We start from the raw sequence: 14,099 nt of genomic DNA, 5'->3' as shown, positions 1-14,099 counted from the left end.
TTATTGTTCATTTCAACTTCATCCTCTAGTCTCAGTTAAATCACCTGCCTCCCCTGATATAATGATGTATAATCTCCCTGTGTGCATTGGGCTGTTGGACTGACAGAGTTACGGTGCAGTGAGCACCTTCTGCACTTCTCAACATCTTATGCACCCTTTAAGCTCAGGGAAGGAGGCAAAATGCCAAAAAGGTAACACAAAGCTTGAGTTAAACTAGTAGAGTGGATTACAAAGAGCCACAAGGCATGAGATTATCAGAATTAATGTTATTGGAAACCAGATTAGCAGGCAAAGACCTGCTGTGCTCTTGCTTAAGAAAGTGGGATTAACCTGTTTAACTCGGTCTTGATGCAGTCCCAAATGATGCTTCAGGGCTTGGACACATGCAGCATTTTTGCACCCTTAAATTTAACACGTTTCTCATGTATATATCACTAGTAAATATGACGAAGGATCATTATAGCACAGGGCTTCTGGAGCTTTATGATCTGTCCCAATGGACAGATAATTTAATACACTCCTAAAAAACAAAGACTGGAAGAGGATCAGGTCTGAACTCTGGATTTCTGGTAAGTAGGTTATAATTGCAACCAACGTGAGGTGCCACCTGCCTCTGTGCCCTTGAAAGTTGGCACCTGAGCAGGCACAAGTAGCACCCAGCACCACTTCGCATTTACCACGTAGTAAAAGACCTGGAATGGGTATGTGCCCCCTGGGCAAACAGTGCTAAAGTTCTTCAGAACCAGAGTGCCCCCTCCCCTCTCTTTTAAAACCATCAATCTGTTTTCTAACAAAAAACGCTTGATATTTAGTGAACTGGGCAAATAAGAAGCATTTCCTCTGACACATCCACCCAATGACAGTAACACTTATTATGAAATTTGCAGCATGTGCCAACTGGCTGTACTTTGAACGCATGCCAGATATTGTCCTCAACCCTTCATCCTAGCTGTAATGCTTAAACTGTCTGACAGTGCCACACCTTATCAAAACATCCGTGCTGCAACCTCTTTGGCAGCTCAGCCAGAGGAGAAAGCCACTAAATGACTTACACCAATTAATGCAACCCCAATAATCAGTCGTTTGTAGAATTGATTAACTTTTTAATTGGGATCAGTAGCATCTTTTGGCCCTTTATAAACGTCAGTCCTCCACAAAAGAACAGCACGAGACTTTAGGGACGCAGACAACACAGCATTAATGTCTGCCTCTTGAAAGTTTTATTCTTCATTACCATTATATGATATAGGCAAAGCAACAGCATAAGCAAGGAGGTATACTGATTGTGATTGATTTTCATATTAAGAAGGGCTAAATGAGGGCAAATCGTGGCATGGAGCTGCCAGAGGACTTCTGGATACCTGTTGCCCTGGACACTAACAACATCACATCACTCAGTCCTTTTCTGGTTCCTCAGGACCACCTGGGTGGCACGGGCACCTTCTACATCATGGCAGGATTCATGTTCTTTTTATTTACAGCTGGCACTAGCATTAACGTCCTCACCATTGCATGCACCATCCAGCACAAGAAGCTCCGTTCCCATCTCAACTACATCCTGGTGAACTTGGCCGTGGCAAACCTTCTTGTGTCCTGTGTGGGCTCCTTCACTGCCTGCTGCTCCTTTGCAACGAGATATTTCATCTTTGGACCTCTAGCATGCAAGATTGAAGGTTTTATGGCAACACTTGGCGGTAAGCTGTCGTTTTGAAACAATAAACTAATTCCATTGGATCATGCCTTTCTACTACTGGACTTATCTATAGTGGTTTGAAAAATGTTCTAAATTCTCTGTCTCTGTCATTACAGGTATGGTAAGCCTGTGGTCTCTTGCTGTGGTAGCGTTTGAAAGATGGCTGGTCATCTGCAAACCACTTGGAAACTTTGTTTTCAAGCCTGACCATGCCATAGCTTGCTGTGCATTCACCTGGGTGTTTGCACTGATTGCCTCACTACCTCCACTGTTTGGATGGAGCAGGTAAGCAACAAAAGCCAACGTAAACACCGAAAACTTTTCTCGGGAAGCTGGAATGTACACTGAATGCCACTGTGAATATCTGTCCAGGTATATCCCAGAAGGCCTGCAGTGCTCCTGTGGTCCAGACTGGTACACCACGAACAACAAATACAACAACGAATCCTACGTGATGTTTCTTTTCTGCTTCTGCTTTGCTGTTCCCTTCGCCACCATTATCTTCTGCTATGCTCAGCTGCTCATCACACTGAAAATGGTGAGGCAAACAAACATGCCAGGTGCCAGGATGAAGTTGATAAGGGGGCTGTTTAAAAGTGCAATGATACAAGTTGTTTTTCATAAAATGAAACTTCATTGATTTACCATGCAACAGCCACAGAAAGGCTAATTAAAAACAACATAAAGGTAGGGTTTCAAAATCAATCAGACTCACCTAAGAACTTGCAGAGTGCTGTTTTTTTTAACTTCTGTGTGTAAGATTCTGTGTCTACCTAAAGCAGATGTAGGCATGCATAAACAACTGTTTTGTGGCTTACAGATTTCCTCAGCTCAGCCCCGCACCTGCCTGAGGAGTCACATGTACCTTGACGTTGACTTTTGTAATTTTATATTTTGTATTTTTCTGTACATGTATTTTGCCTATACACAGGGGGGAAATGAAGCCTAAACTAAATAACAAAAAAAGCCTTAAATTAAATAACATAAAGCCCAAATGTAGTTACTTTGGTTTACTTAAAAAGGTTTTAAAAAGGCTGCATTTTTACATGTGACACTAAAAAAAAGTCTTCTCAAGAGTAAACAACATTTATATTTGAGTGATCTTGTGTCTTATCAAAGCCAAAGTTTATTACTAGAAATCATTTGACTGACTTAGTAATAGCTGGACCATTAACAGAGACTGACTGACTGTTCAGAAAACACTTGTGTATGTGCACTAACTGCGATCGCTGGTGACACTACTGGCTCATTTATAACCTCTTTGACCCAACTCGCTTCCTCAACAGGCAGCGAAGGCCCAAGCTGAATCTGCCTCCACCCAGAAGGCAGAGCGGGAGGTGACCAGGATGGTGGTCGTCATGGTGCTGGGCTTCCTGGTGTGCTGGATGCCTTACGCCTCCTTTGCTCTTTGGGTCGTCAACAATCGCGGGCAACCTTTTGACCTGAGACTGGCAACCATTCCCTCCTGTCTGTCCAAAGCCTCCACAGTCTACAACCCAATCATCTATGTTCTCCTCAACAAACAGGTCTGTTAAATGTTTGGTTTGAAACAGTGCACTTTTTGCTTTGTTGCAAAGAAGTATGTGGAAGAGCTGTTGAGAGAAACCGATAAGGAAACCCAACAATAACCCTGTTTTTGGATTTTTAACACATGAAGCTGACAATGTGCCAAAACAGAGTTTGTGTATCACATAGGGCTGTGCAATATAGCCTAGATTTTGAACATTGTAATATCATAGGTGTCATCCTTTCTTGAGTTTAAAGGCTGCATTACAGTAAAGTGATGTAATTGTCGAAACTTACTACACTGTTCTAGCTGTTCTGTTATTTGCCTTTACCCACTTAGTTATTATATCCACATTACTGATGATTATTTTCAGAAATCTCATTGTGTTAATATTTTGTAAGGCACCTATGGTCAATCCTACAGTGCCCTTACAATATCAATATCAAGGAATTTGGTAGTGTGACTTTCTCCATACTGCCCTGCCTTTGTATCACATAAGCACTGTCCTGTTTCTGATGTCAGTCTGAGGTGCATGAGTGCAACAGTTAGCTATGAAATCATGAAGTGTCTTCCTCTTAGCTTTTAACAGATCATACAGAAACTCAGAAAATTACTTGCTAGTAGATGTTTTGCGTCAGTGCTGTCTTGTGCATATACCTCACGAATGCAACATTTTTATATCATGTCAAAAAATACAGAATATGTTAAATCATTAATTTATCCACTTTGCTATGCCACTATGTGTAGAAGTATTCCTACAGTCCCACTGAAAACTGGTGTAGTTTTGATGCGACCACCAGGCAACATACACTATAGTGCCTTTAATTTGCCTGCAGATCTTTGAATCTGCTCACGTCACTGAGTTGACTGGTTTGTCTGCCAATGTGACATGAAATTTCAGTTTCAGAAATAAAAAAAAGCTACCAAAGAGTGCCATGGGTGGAGTCACTTAGCCAATCAGCACAACAAACGGGGTTAACACTCTTGTCAAATTGTTGTCAGGTTGTTTGGCAAAGTGCTGAAGATAGATGCTACTGTTGAGGCAATTCTAAATCCAGGTCTTGTCAACATTGCCCAATATCAAAGTTTGTTGTTACTTCTCTCTGCTCCACTCTTAAAACACTGGCAAAACCAGCATGTTGGCATGGCTACATATCAGTGTGGACTCAACATGAAGTAAGATTCAGGTGGACATGCTCTCTAGTGACTGATTTGGGAAAATCAAATCCCCTTGCCCCACAGAAATCAGTTAGAATGGATGCAATGTCAGACTGAAAATAGAAACAGAGTGTAGAAAGTTGACAATTCTGCCTAATATCAGGAGAGCCTTTAATGTTTAAAATTAACATTTTGCTTCCTTTCACCCTCTGTTATCTTCACACTTTATGATAAAAATAGATAACAGACTTTTGTCCTACACAAACAACGTACATTTTAACGACTTTTACCCTTTTGTAATTTCAGTTCCGTTCATGCATGATGGCGATGGTGGGGATGGGTGGAGGTGAGGAGGAATCCTCCACATCACAATCAGTGACTGAAGTCTCCAAAGTTGGGCCTGCTTAGCCTGAACATCAAGGCTTGCCACAAATTATTGTGAATTGTAAATAACAATAAATGTATGTGTTCTGTCATATAATATATATATATATATATATATATATATATATATATATATATGCTCTGCTGATATTCGAGTAAGAAGTCATAAATAAACTGCAAAGTGAAAAATAAAAAAAATAAAAAACATTTCTATATAGTGTCCGTTTGTTGATGACATTCACTGGTTTGGACTGCATGCAGTTTCCCTGTATGTGCATTGTGTTGTGAGGCACATATTCACTCCAAGAAATGAAAAAAAAGCATTGTGGTGACAGTCGTTGTTTTTGTTACTGTTAATGATTCCAACCAAATTATTGTCTTCATGAGACAGGGGACATGATCAGTGTCTCCAATTCAGTATCTAACTAACCCTTCTGTTCCTGAGTTTTGATGCTGAATAATTGCCAGGAATTTGTTTTTGCAGAACAGTATGATGTCACAGGGAAGTTGACGTTTCACCTTTTGGATATAAAATATCATCGTAGTCACTTTTATTAGCGTATGAACTCTTAAGTTATGGCCAAAAACATGTTTTTTGAGGTCACAGTGACGCTGACCTTTGACTTTTGACCACCAATTTCTATTTATTTCATCGTTGTGAATGTTTGTGCCAAATTTGAAAAAATTCCCTTGAGGCATTCTTAAGATATTGCGTAAACAAGAATGAGACAGACAGAGGGTCAACCTGAAAACAAAATTGCCTTTGGCCACGGCTATTGCTGGCGCATATGTATAATAAGAATCTGTTTCTTTGAAATTGTTGGTGACATAAAGTCTGAGGTAACCCAGTACACCCTGGATTACTGAGGGCCAAATGCATGCAAATGACCACCCGCACATCACTGATGATGAGATTAGGTGGTTCACAAACAGTGCTACACTGGGATGTATCAAGATGATCCTTGCAAGCTCTGGTACTGAGCTACTAATCTCTATATTAGCTCAAAGGTGGCACATGTTATTATGGGAGTGCATGATGTGTGTGCACATACACCAGTATAAGTATGTGTGATCTGTGAACCAAAGCTTTAAAGCCCCTCCTTGAGCCAATTAAGTTTAGCCTGAGTGATATTCAAAGTTCCTATAAATGCGCCCTTAACGCTCCATCAGAGAGAGACAAAGGTCAGTCAGAGGACTGTGAAACAGTCAGAAGTATCAGCACTATTTAAAATCAGATGCAAATTATTTGTAGTCTTGGTACAATAATACCATTTTAACATCTTTCTGAAAAGTGCTTGAATTTTTATTTGACACAGAACCAGACAAAAATGAGGGGAAATCGTCCAGTGGAGCTCCCAGAGGACTTCTGGATTCCCATCCCTCTGGACACCAACAACATCACATCCTTCAGTCCATACCTAGTTCCTCAGGACCACTTAGGGAGCCTTGGGATATTTTATTCCATGTCAGCATTTATGTTCTTCCTGTTTGTGACCGGTACAGGCATTAATATCCTCACTATCGCATGTACTGTTCAATATAAGAAGCTCCGCTCTCATCTGAACTACATTCTGGTGAACTTGGCTGTGGCAAACCTCCTCGTCTCCTCTGTCGGCTCCTTCACCTGCTTCTACTGCTTTGCCTTCAGATACATGATTCTTGGTCCACTGGGGTGCAAGATTGAAGGATTTACAGCAACTGTTGGTGGTAAGGATCTTGATGAATGCAATAAATAAAACAAAGTTATAAAAAATAGTTAGCTGAGTACAATCCTACCACAGAGGAGTTTCTTTTTTAATCCTATTGACCAAAAGGCAAACATTTCTGCTTATGCGTCTTTTAAAGTATGCAACATTTTGTGCCTATGGTTACTGTTTATAAAAAAGGATTACATTAAAACTGCAAGCCTCCTCTGAACTTTCTTGCAACCCCACCATGCTGATTTTATTGTCAGACAAGATATCTTCAGATAAGTCGCAGCCACTTCTTCCCATGACAAAACAATCCTTTATAGATTACAGTGTGGTTTCACCATCAGCATCATGGTATTACATTGCTATTTATATGAAAATATATGATAGCATGGCTCTATACTGACACTTGTTTTTCATAACAGTAGTCTGCTGGAGAAATACTTTGATCTTTACCACAGAAACAACACTTTGTAAAGTCAGTGTCTCCACCTCATACAAAAATCTGCAATTTTAGCTTGTGCTTAATATATGAAAAATAATATTTAACAACTTTAACATCTTAGCTGTTAATTTCATGTTGTTATGAGAACTAAGATATAGTTCTGTTCCTCAATCTACAAAGAAACATTGGCTCTTGCTGCTCAGGAAGCAACCTAGAAACTTTGGATGACAGACTAGAGACGAATTCTTTGTCTAAACTTAAAACCAGTGTGTAGTACTCAAGATCTGTCTTGTTCTTGAGACCAGTATTTGAAGGTCTCGGCTTCATCTTGGACTCAGCCACATTTTTACTCCATTTTATTGTGGTCTCTGACTCAGAAAACTTTATTTCAAGACCAGCCCAGACCACAACTGTAGGGATATCACTGAATTGCCTGTGCCATATTAAGTATACACGTATACTTAATATGGCATAAAAGAGAAATCTTTTGTTGTTTTATCTGGGTGATTTAGTGGGAATATGGGTCTTTCAGACTATGGAACATTATGGTTTTTATGTTCCACATTTTCCAGTAAGAGGCAAGCACTGGTAGTCTCGATCATGATTTTGTCTCCGTTAAGGTGGTCTTGACTATAACACTGCTTAAAACCATTCTGCATCAGATCCACTGTGATCGTTTTACCTTCCTTTAATGTCAAACAATTTTTCAATGAAAATGTGACAGCAAAATATGTCATAAGGCCTCTACAGATAATAATAAAGCCTAATACCAAACATGCAACTACCGCTGAGGTCTAGCTGAGTGGACTGCAGGCAAGCCAGAAGTATCATTTAGTAAAACAAAGTAACCATTACAATCCCTGCTTTATAATGTTTTAGACTCTACCACAGATATGCAGTATGACAAAGTGCAGCTCAATGAGGGAGCTGTTATCAGTCTGTTATTCTCTCCTGTCTTGTTCCAGGTATGGTCAGCCTGTGGTCTCTGGCTGTGGTAGCATTTGAGAGATGGCTTGTCGTCTGCAAGCCACTCGGGAACTTCGCCTTCAAGCCTAACCATGCTATAGCTTGCTGCGCAATGACTTGGGTGTTTGCTTTGATGGCTGCAGTTCCTCCTCTGGTTGGATGGAGTAGGTCTGTATTTAAAGGCCATCACACAGCAGAGTTCTTAGTTTTTAATAGATGATATAGCAATGGAGATGAGTAACTCTAAAAACTGACTTTTTAAAACTATGATCTTGAAGTACCAATTTTCCCCACTCTTACAAGAGATCTTGTAAGGTTAATCATTTTGCCCCTAATTCCAAATATCCAGACACACAGCCACCACATGTTCCTGCAGTACGTACATGTGAAGTACTGACTCACTGTCTGTCTCTCTAGGTATATCCCAGAGGGCATGCAGTGCTCCTGTGGACCAGACTGGTACACAACCAACAACAAGTTCAACAATGAGTCCTATGTGATGTTCCTCTTCTGCTTCTGCTTTTCTGTCCCTTTCTTCACCATCGTTTTCTGCTACTCACAGCTGCTTTTCATGTTGAAAGCGGTAAGTGATACGTCTCTGTTAGGTTGATTTAAAAAAACAATACAATATCTCATTTGATTTCATAGCTACAAGTGTGTTTGTCTCCTTCAGACCAACCACATTTATGTATGTCCCTGGTCAACAGGCAGCGAAGGCCCAAGCTGAATCTGCCTCCACCCAGAAGGCAGAGCGGGAGGTGACCAGGATGGTGGTCGTCATGGTCTTGGGCTTCCTGGTGTGCTGGATGCCTTACGCCTCCTTTGCTCTTTGGGTCGTCAACAATCGAGGGCAGCCTTTTGACCTGAGACTAGCAACCATTCCCTCCTGTCTGTCTAAAGCCTCCACAGTCTACAACCCCATTATCTACATCCTCCTAAATAAACAGGTTGGTTCACTGTCAGTTATGATTTAAAAGCTATTTGCAGGTAGGAGGGTAACCTTATTTTCACTTGGCTTAACTAAAGTTGTACTGAATTTAGCAACCCAGTCGCTAGAATAAATGAGGACATTGTACATTTCTGCAAACTATGGATATGTAACATTTGCATGTTATTGTGCCAGGGATGTGTTGAAACTTTACATTTTGGTTTCCTTACATTTCAACACACTGTGGTAAACATGTAGTAATATTCGGACATGAAAACCACTTGGTTTTGGTGAGGAAAAGATTATGTTTTGGCTGTCATTGAAGAATTAATATATAAGATTATTTCACCCAAAGATGAAGTGCCTTATTTTTTTCTGCATTAATTTGAGACTTCTGGGATCTTGTTTTTTTGCACTTTTTACCTGCCTCATCAAAGAGCACCTGTTCACCAGTCATCAGAGCCAAGCAGAGCTTCCTTCTTCCACTGTATGTGGATATGCTTGGTCACAAAAACCACTTGGGCATGATTAGGAAAAAACATGTTTTGGCTTAAATACCTGATTTTAGAGCCGCTTTAAATGCTGCAATGTTTCGCAAAAAAACAACCTTTGTTGCTGCTTTTTGCTCTCAAACATTTCAGAAATGTTGATATGACATGTATGAAACATACAAATGTAACGTATCCATGGTTTACAGAAATGTACAATACCAATAATTTGTTCATGCAAAAGGGCTGAATTTAAAAGTTTGAACAAAACAGAGCAAATTTGATTTGAAAATAGCACAGACGAGGCCAGTGGTGACCTCTAATGGTGGCTTTCAAAGATACAAAAAGCTTGCTCCATCCTCATGGAGAAAACGTGATGTGAGGTTAAATACTTAAAATTCTGAAGTCTTTATTAATTTGGATTATATGATAAAATAAACCTGTCACAAGTCATCAAATATATATTGTTACAGTTTGATCTCCAAAGTTTGTTATGTTATTAAATTAGAGGTACTAATGGAAATATTTTTCCCTCACCAATGAATGTACCTGTGTTGCTTTTCCCTTTCAGTTCCGCTCATGTATACAGAAGATGCTGGGGATGAGTGGAGGCGACGATGAGGAATCATCAACAAGTCAATCCGTCACTGAAGTCTCCAAAGTCGGACCTGCTTAGGTTGTTCACGACTCATTTTGGTGTCTGATATACAGTGGTGTAGTGGTAGCTGATGAGGTGGGTATACGGCTAGGTAGATGGGTATGTTATAGAGGAGGAAGTGGGTGTGCTCTCCTATATATTCCAATGATTATTGGGTAAATAGGTGGGTAAACTGTATATGGTCAGAAAAGAAGTGGGTATACCATGTATACCTGCATATACCCTCCACTACACCACTGTTTACGTATTGTAAATAACACTGAACGAACAAATACGACAAATGGATTATTCTGTTATTTCAGCTGAAGAGTTACATGCAAAGAAAAATGTTTTAAAAAAAGGAGAAACAAATAAATGTCAGTGATAAAATTATTATTTGTGTCTTTTCCAGACTATTCATTTCAGATGTATGTGACAAATTGTATATTATTTAGCCTTGATCTTGTCCTAAAAATTAAATGAAGATGTCAAACTTTGGTCAATGGAAACCCATAGTAGTTGTTAATTTATTAATTGCAAGCTAATGTTGTAGTATATTACAAATCTTTGTGAATGAGATGGAAAACTGTATTTATTGTTTAGGGATTCTTGTGCATAGAAACAACCTGGAGTCTAACAGAAAATAATAAACAGCTGACCTACAACTTTACAGTTTTATACATGTGAGAAACAATTACTGACAATGTGGGCAAACACTCTGGGATCACCTCATCTAATCTGTCTGATAGTTTCTGGGATGGACTTGGGGGAAAAAAGTAAAGTCCACAAGTCTGCGTATGTTATTCTCTGCTGATGTGCTCAATGAAGCACTGAATGCCCTGACGTTAAAGGGGAACACTACCTAAATTATAAATTCAAATATGTCATTGCAATTGCCATGGAAATCAGTCAATATTTGTGAACATGAGCTACTCTCTCAAAGCTAGAAAACAGAAAACTAAGTCTTAAACTTGTGATGTCGTCAGGCATGAAATCTGGAGCTGCTTCACAGACAATGAATGGGAGCCTGATTTTGTGGATCCACAGAATGTTTTTCATTTTTATACCCAAATGAGCTTTAAGGCTCATTTATACTCTATAAATACATTCATTTCAAACACTGTAAATGCCACTGCCACTGCACAGATAGAGCCAACAGATGGCACTAGAGGCTAAAGTCAAAACTTTCTGTCAACAACAAATGCAATAGGATGAGGTCGCAATTATGTACCTTTAATTTAAATGAAGGCAGCGTTGTAGACGGAGGTGGTCTGTGAGGAGATTAAATACATCATGACATGTGAACAGAGAATTATTTTCACTATATAACCCATTCAGTCTGTTCCGCCATTTTTTGAATGTCTGTCTTTCCTGCAGTTGCATTATGGTTGAACTATGCTACACTGCCCCCACGATATCTGATGGTACTGCTCTGTTTCATCCGTGTCTGTGAGCTTTCAGAAAATGTGCACAAATATGGAGGAAATGAACGCAGAGTACGGATAGATGGCTGCATGTGTGTATGTACATGGATCTAACTTTGCGCAGAAATGAGGCCTTAAGGGGCTTTCACATCAGGGACCAGGGCCCCAATCCCAGTACACTTGACCCCAAAACCCAGTTCATTTGATTAGTACAACATTACTAATATAAAGGTTGAGCAGCAAGGAAGAGGACAGGGTGGTGCGGGGTGGGGGCAACCGTACTTGGGCATGGTATGAATCATTTTCACTAAATATGAAAAAGCCCTTTTTCTATTGTAGTGTTCTTAGTTCTGAAACAAAAAATGTACCCATATACTCATCTGTCATCTTTCACCATTCATTGTCAGTGCAGCAATTTCACACTTAATACTTGATGACATCACATATTTGTGTTTAAGCACTCTAATTTTGGGATTTGGTACAGAGTTGTTCATGTTTACTAATATTTCTGGACTATCTTAAACTATAGGAGTAACATGAAGGGATTTTTTGGGTGTAGTTCCCCTTTAATGAAGACGCCAAGCCAAAGCCATAGTTCTGCTTTAATTACACTCCCTGAATTTGTCTTAGTGCTCAGTGGAATCTCAAAACACATCCATCCCGCTCACTGTGGATATTTTGAAACTGAGTATGTTTCAGAACATCAGCAGTGAGCCAGAAGGACAATTTGAGGTAAAATTAATATTAAGGTTTGGAATGATATTTCAGCACACAAGGAAAACATGATATACAAAGCATATTACCATTTCAGAGCGTAAACATACAAGTGCAGTTATGATCATTATAGAACATTATTCATACAAATCTATGAAGTGATTAAATGATTTTCACGACCTAGTTTTGTCCATGCAAACACTTTGAAATGCTGCTAACACATAATCTAAGAAATTGAAATAAGTGTGCATCTACTCCTTTCTCCCCTTTGAATCCCATCTGGCACAGCTGACATTGTCTGACAGCGCTCTCAAATCTGCAAAATAAAATAAATACATAAATAAATGCAGCACTCTCTTTTGAATCATCATTCAATTCATTCAAATGTATAAAATCCAATATATCAGATGTCACTGTAGTGTAAAAGACGAGTCAACATTTAGCCAGCAGATGGCGCCATACTGCTTTGGTCACAGCTGATACCATGGGTACTGTAACTGAGTACATCTGGGTGAGGTAATCACTTGAAAACACTGTCAAGGGCCGTAGTTTTTATAGCACAACAACTTGTATGAATATATTGTATAGGCCTATTACACACCATAATATTAAGAAACATTTAATTATATATTATACTGTTTATATCTATGACTCAAGGTCATCTGTAGAATGGAAACACTTTGCCAAACTCAGATTAGATCCAGTCTGTCAGTCATTCTTACCTGTTGCCAACAATGCTGCGGGTACGTGGATCACTAGTTCACTCAAGGAGCACAGACTTAAAGGCTTTACCTTGCGGAGTTCAGATAACTTGGCAGACAAACACACACACACACACACACACACACACACACACACACACACACACACACACACACACACACACACACACACACACTCATACACATATTGTCATACAATCTAAGCATGAATAATTTTCCCCTTGTGTCCACTTTGATAAATGATAATAAGTGCTCTGGAAACAAAATGTATTCTTATAATGATGAATGACTCTCAGTTTAAAGCAGTTACATGCACTAGTTTTCAAATGCTTTAATACAATGAGCTAAAGAGGGTTAACTGAAGAGGATTACACATTAACCTCTGTGTAGGTACTCACATAGTACTAGTGTTTACATTTCATTATTTATGTGAGACAATTCAGTAACATTTTCTCTGACCCCATGACTACAAGGCATTACAAACATACTTTTAATAAAAAACATGATACACTGATGTGCTCTGTATAATTATTTATATTAGTACTCATAAATATGTTTAATGCTTTAAAACAATGATCAGAAAACATTATAAAGCATTTACAATGACTTATAAGGTCTAGTGTCATAATATTTTATAAATAACAGTCACTAACTGACATTTTTGCAAGGATCAAAGTGTATTATAATTCTCAATGCATTACAATAATTTTATAATGCTTTGTAATGTGATTATAATTTACTCTAAATAGCCATTTAAGTGAAGTAATAAAATTCCTGAGGACGTATAGACAGAAAATATTACAAGCTGGATTTAAATCACTGTAAGAGGTAACTGTTTGCTTTAAGTAAAGTGGAAAAAATATCAAATCTATGCAAAAACAACAACACATTGTAAAATGTCTAACAACTTATGACGGAAATACAACACATAAAATGATTGTATTGTATCACATCTATGAGAATTATAATACAATAAGATTGGTGCAATAGAATTCAAAAATGCAAATAAAATATTATGATACTTGCTTATAACTATAATTTCAAAATGCCTGAGGCAGATTATAATACATCAACATATCCTCATACAACTGTTTGTATAATAGCCGATGTAGCGTCCCATGAATGGTGTCATGTTGCGACGTGAAGTTACACAGATTAGGTTTAGCAAAAGAAACATGGTGAGTACATATTTTATAATAAAGACACTAACCCTGATTGTCTTTGGGGAAAGTCCTGTGTTTGTCTGATCCATCCACCACCCCACCCTGCCTCCTTGTGCGGACTTTCACTCTTTATAGAGCAGTGCAAGAGTGACATTTATTTGTAGGCCAGCCCAGATGTT

The 14,099-nt window shown here is 38.9% G+C and overlaps 2 protein-coding genes across 2 annotated transcripts; both read left to right on the top strand.

Moving 5' to 3' along the window:
* The first annotated feature begins 1,315 nt into the window (after positions 1-1,315).
* On the top strand, positions 1,316-4,766 carry LOC125889742 (blue-sensitive opsin-like). The gene is made up of 5 exons (XM_049577841.1): positions 1,316-1,694; positions 1,810-1,978; positions 2,066-2,231; positions 2,980-3,219; positions 4,665-4,766. The coding sequence occupies exons 1-5, from the start codon at positions 1,316-1,318 to the stop codon at positions 4,764-4,766; spliced, it is 1,056 nt and encodes a 351-aa protein (XP_049433798.1).
* Positions 4,767-6,070: 1,304 nt separating this feature from the next.
* Positions 6,071-10,181, top strand: LOC125889739 (blue-sensitive opsin). The gene is made up of 5 exons (XM_049577827.1): positions 6,071-6,449; positions 7,844-8,012; positions 8,262-8,427; positions 8,552-8,791; positions 9,832-10,181. The coding sequence occupies exons 1-5, from the start codon at positions 6,071-6,073 to the stop codon at positions 9,934-9,936; spliced, it is 1,059 nt and encodes a 352-aa protein (XP_049433784.1). The 3' UTR covers positions 9,937-10,181.
* The last annotated feature ends 3,918 nt before the right edge of the window (positions 10,182-14,099 follow it).

The sequence above is a fragment of the Epinephelus fuscoguttatus genome, linkage group LG1 (genome assembly GCF_011397635.1).
Source record: "Epinephelus fuscoguttatus linkage group LG1, E.fuscoguttatus.final_Chr_v1".
Taxonomy (NCBI): Eukaryota; Metazoa; Chordata; class Actinopteri; order Perciformes; family Serranidae; genus Epinephelus; species Epinephelus fuscoguttatus.
The sequence above is the reverse complement of the archived record's forward strand: the minus strand, read 5'-3'. Positions and strand labels throughout refer to the sequence as shown.

Bases quoted from the DNA above. Each gene is read 5' to 3' on its own strand.
- LOC125889739 (XM_049577827.1), top strand. From the start codon at position 6,071: ATGAGGGGAAATCGTCCAGTGGAGCTCCCAGAGGACTTCTGGATTCCC. The intron at 8,013-8,261 runs GTCTGTATTTAA...CTGTCTCTCTAG, and splicing joins CCTCTGGTTGGATGGAGTAG to GTATATCCCAGAGGGCATGC. The intron at 8,428-8,551 runs GTAAGTGATACG...CCTGGTCAACAG, and splicing joins TGCTTTTCATGTTGAAAGCG to GCAGCGAAGGCCCAAGCTGA.
- LOC125889742 (XM_049577841.1), top strand. From the start codon at position 1,316: ATGAGGGCAAATCGTGGCATGGAGCTGCCAGAGGACTTCTGGATACCT. The intron at 1,695-1,809 runs GTAAGCTGTCGT...CTGTCATTACAG, and splicing joins TTTTATGGCAACACTTGGCG to GTATGGTAAGCCTGTGGTCT. The intron at 1,979-2,065 runs GTAAGCAACAAA...ATATCTGTCCAG, and splicing joins CCACTGTTTGGATGGAGCAG to GTATATCCCAGAAGGCCTGC.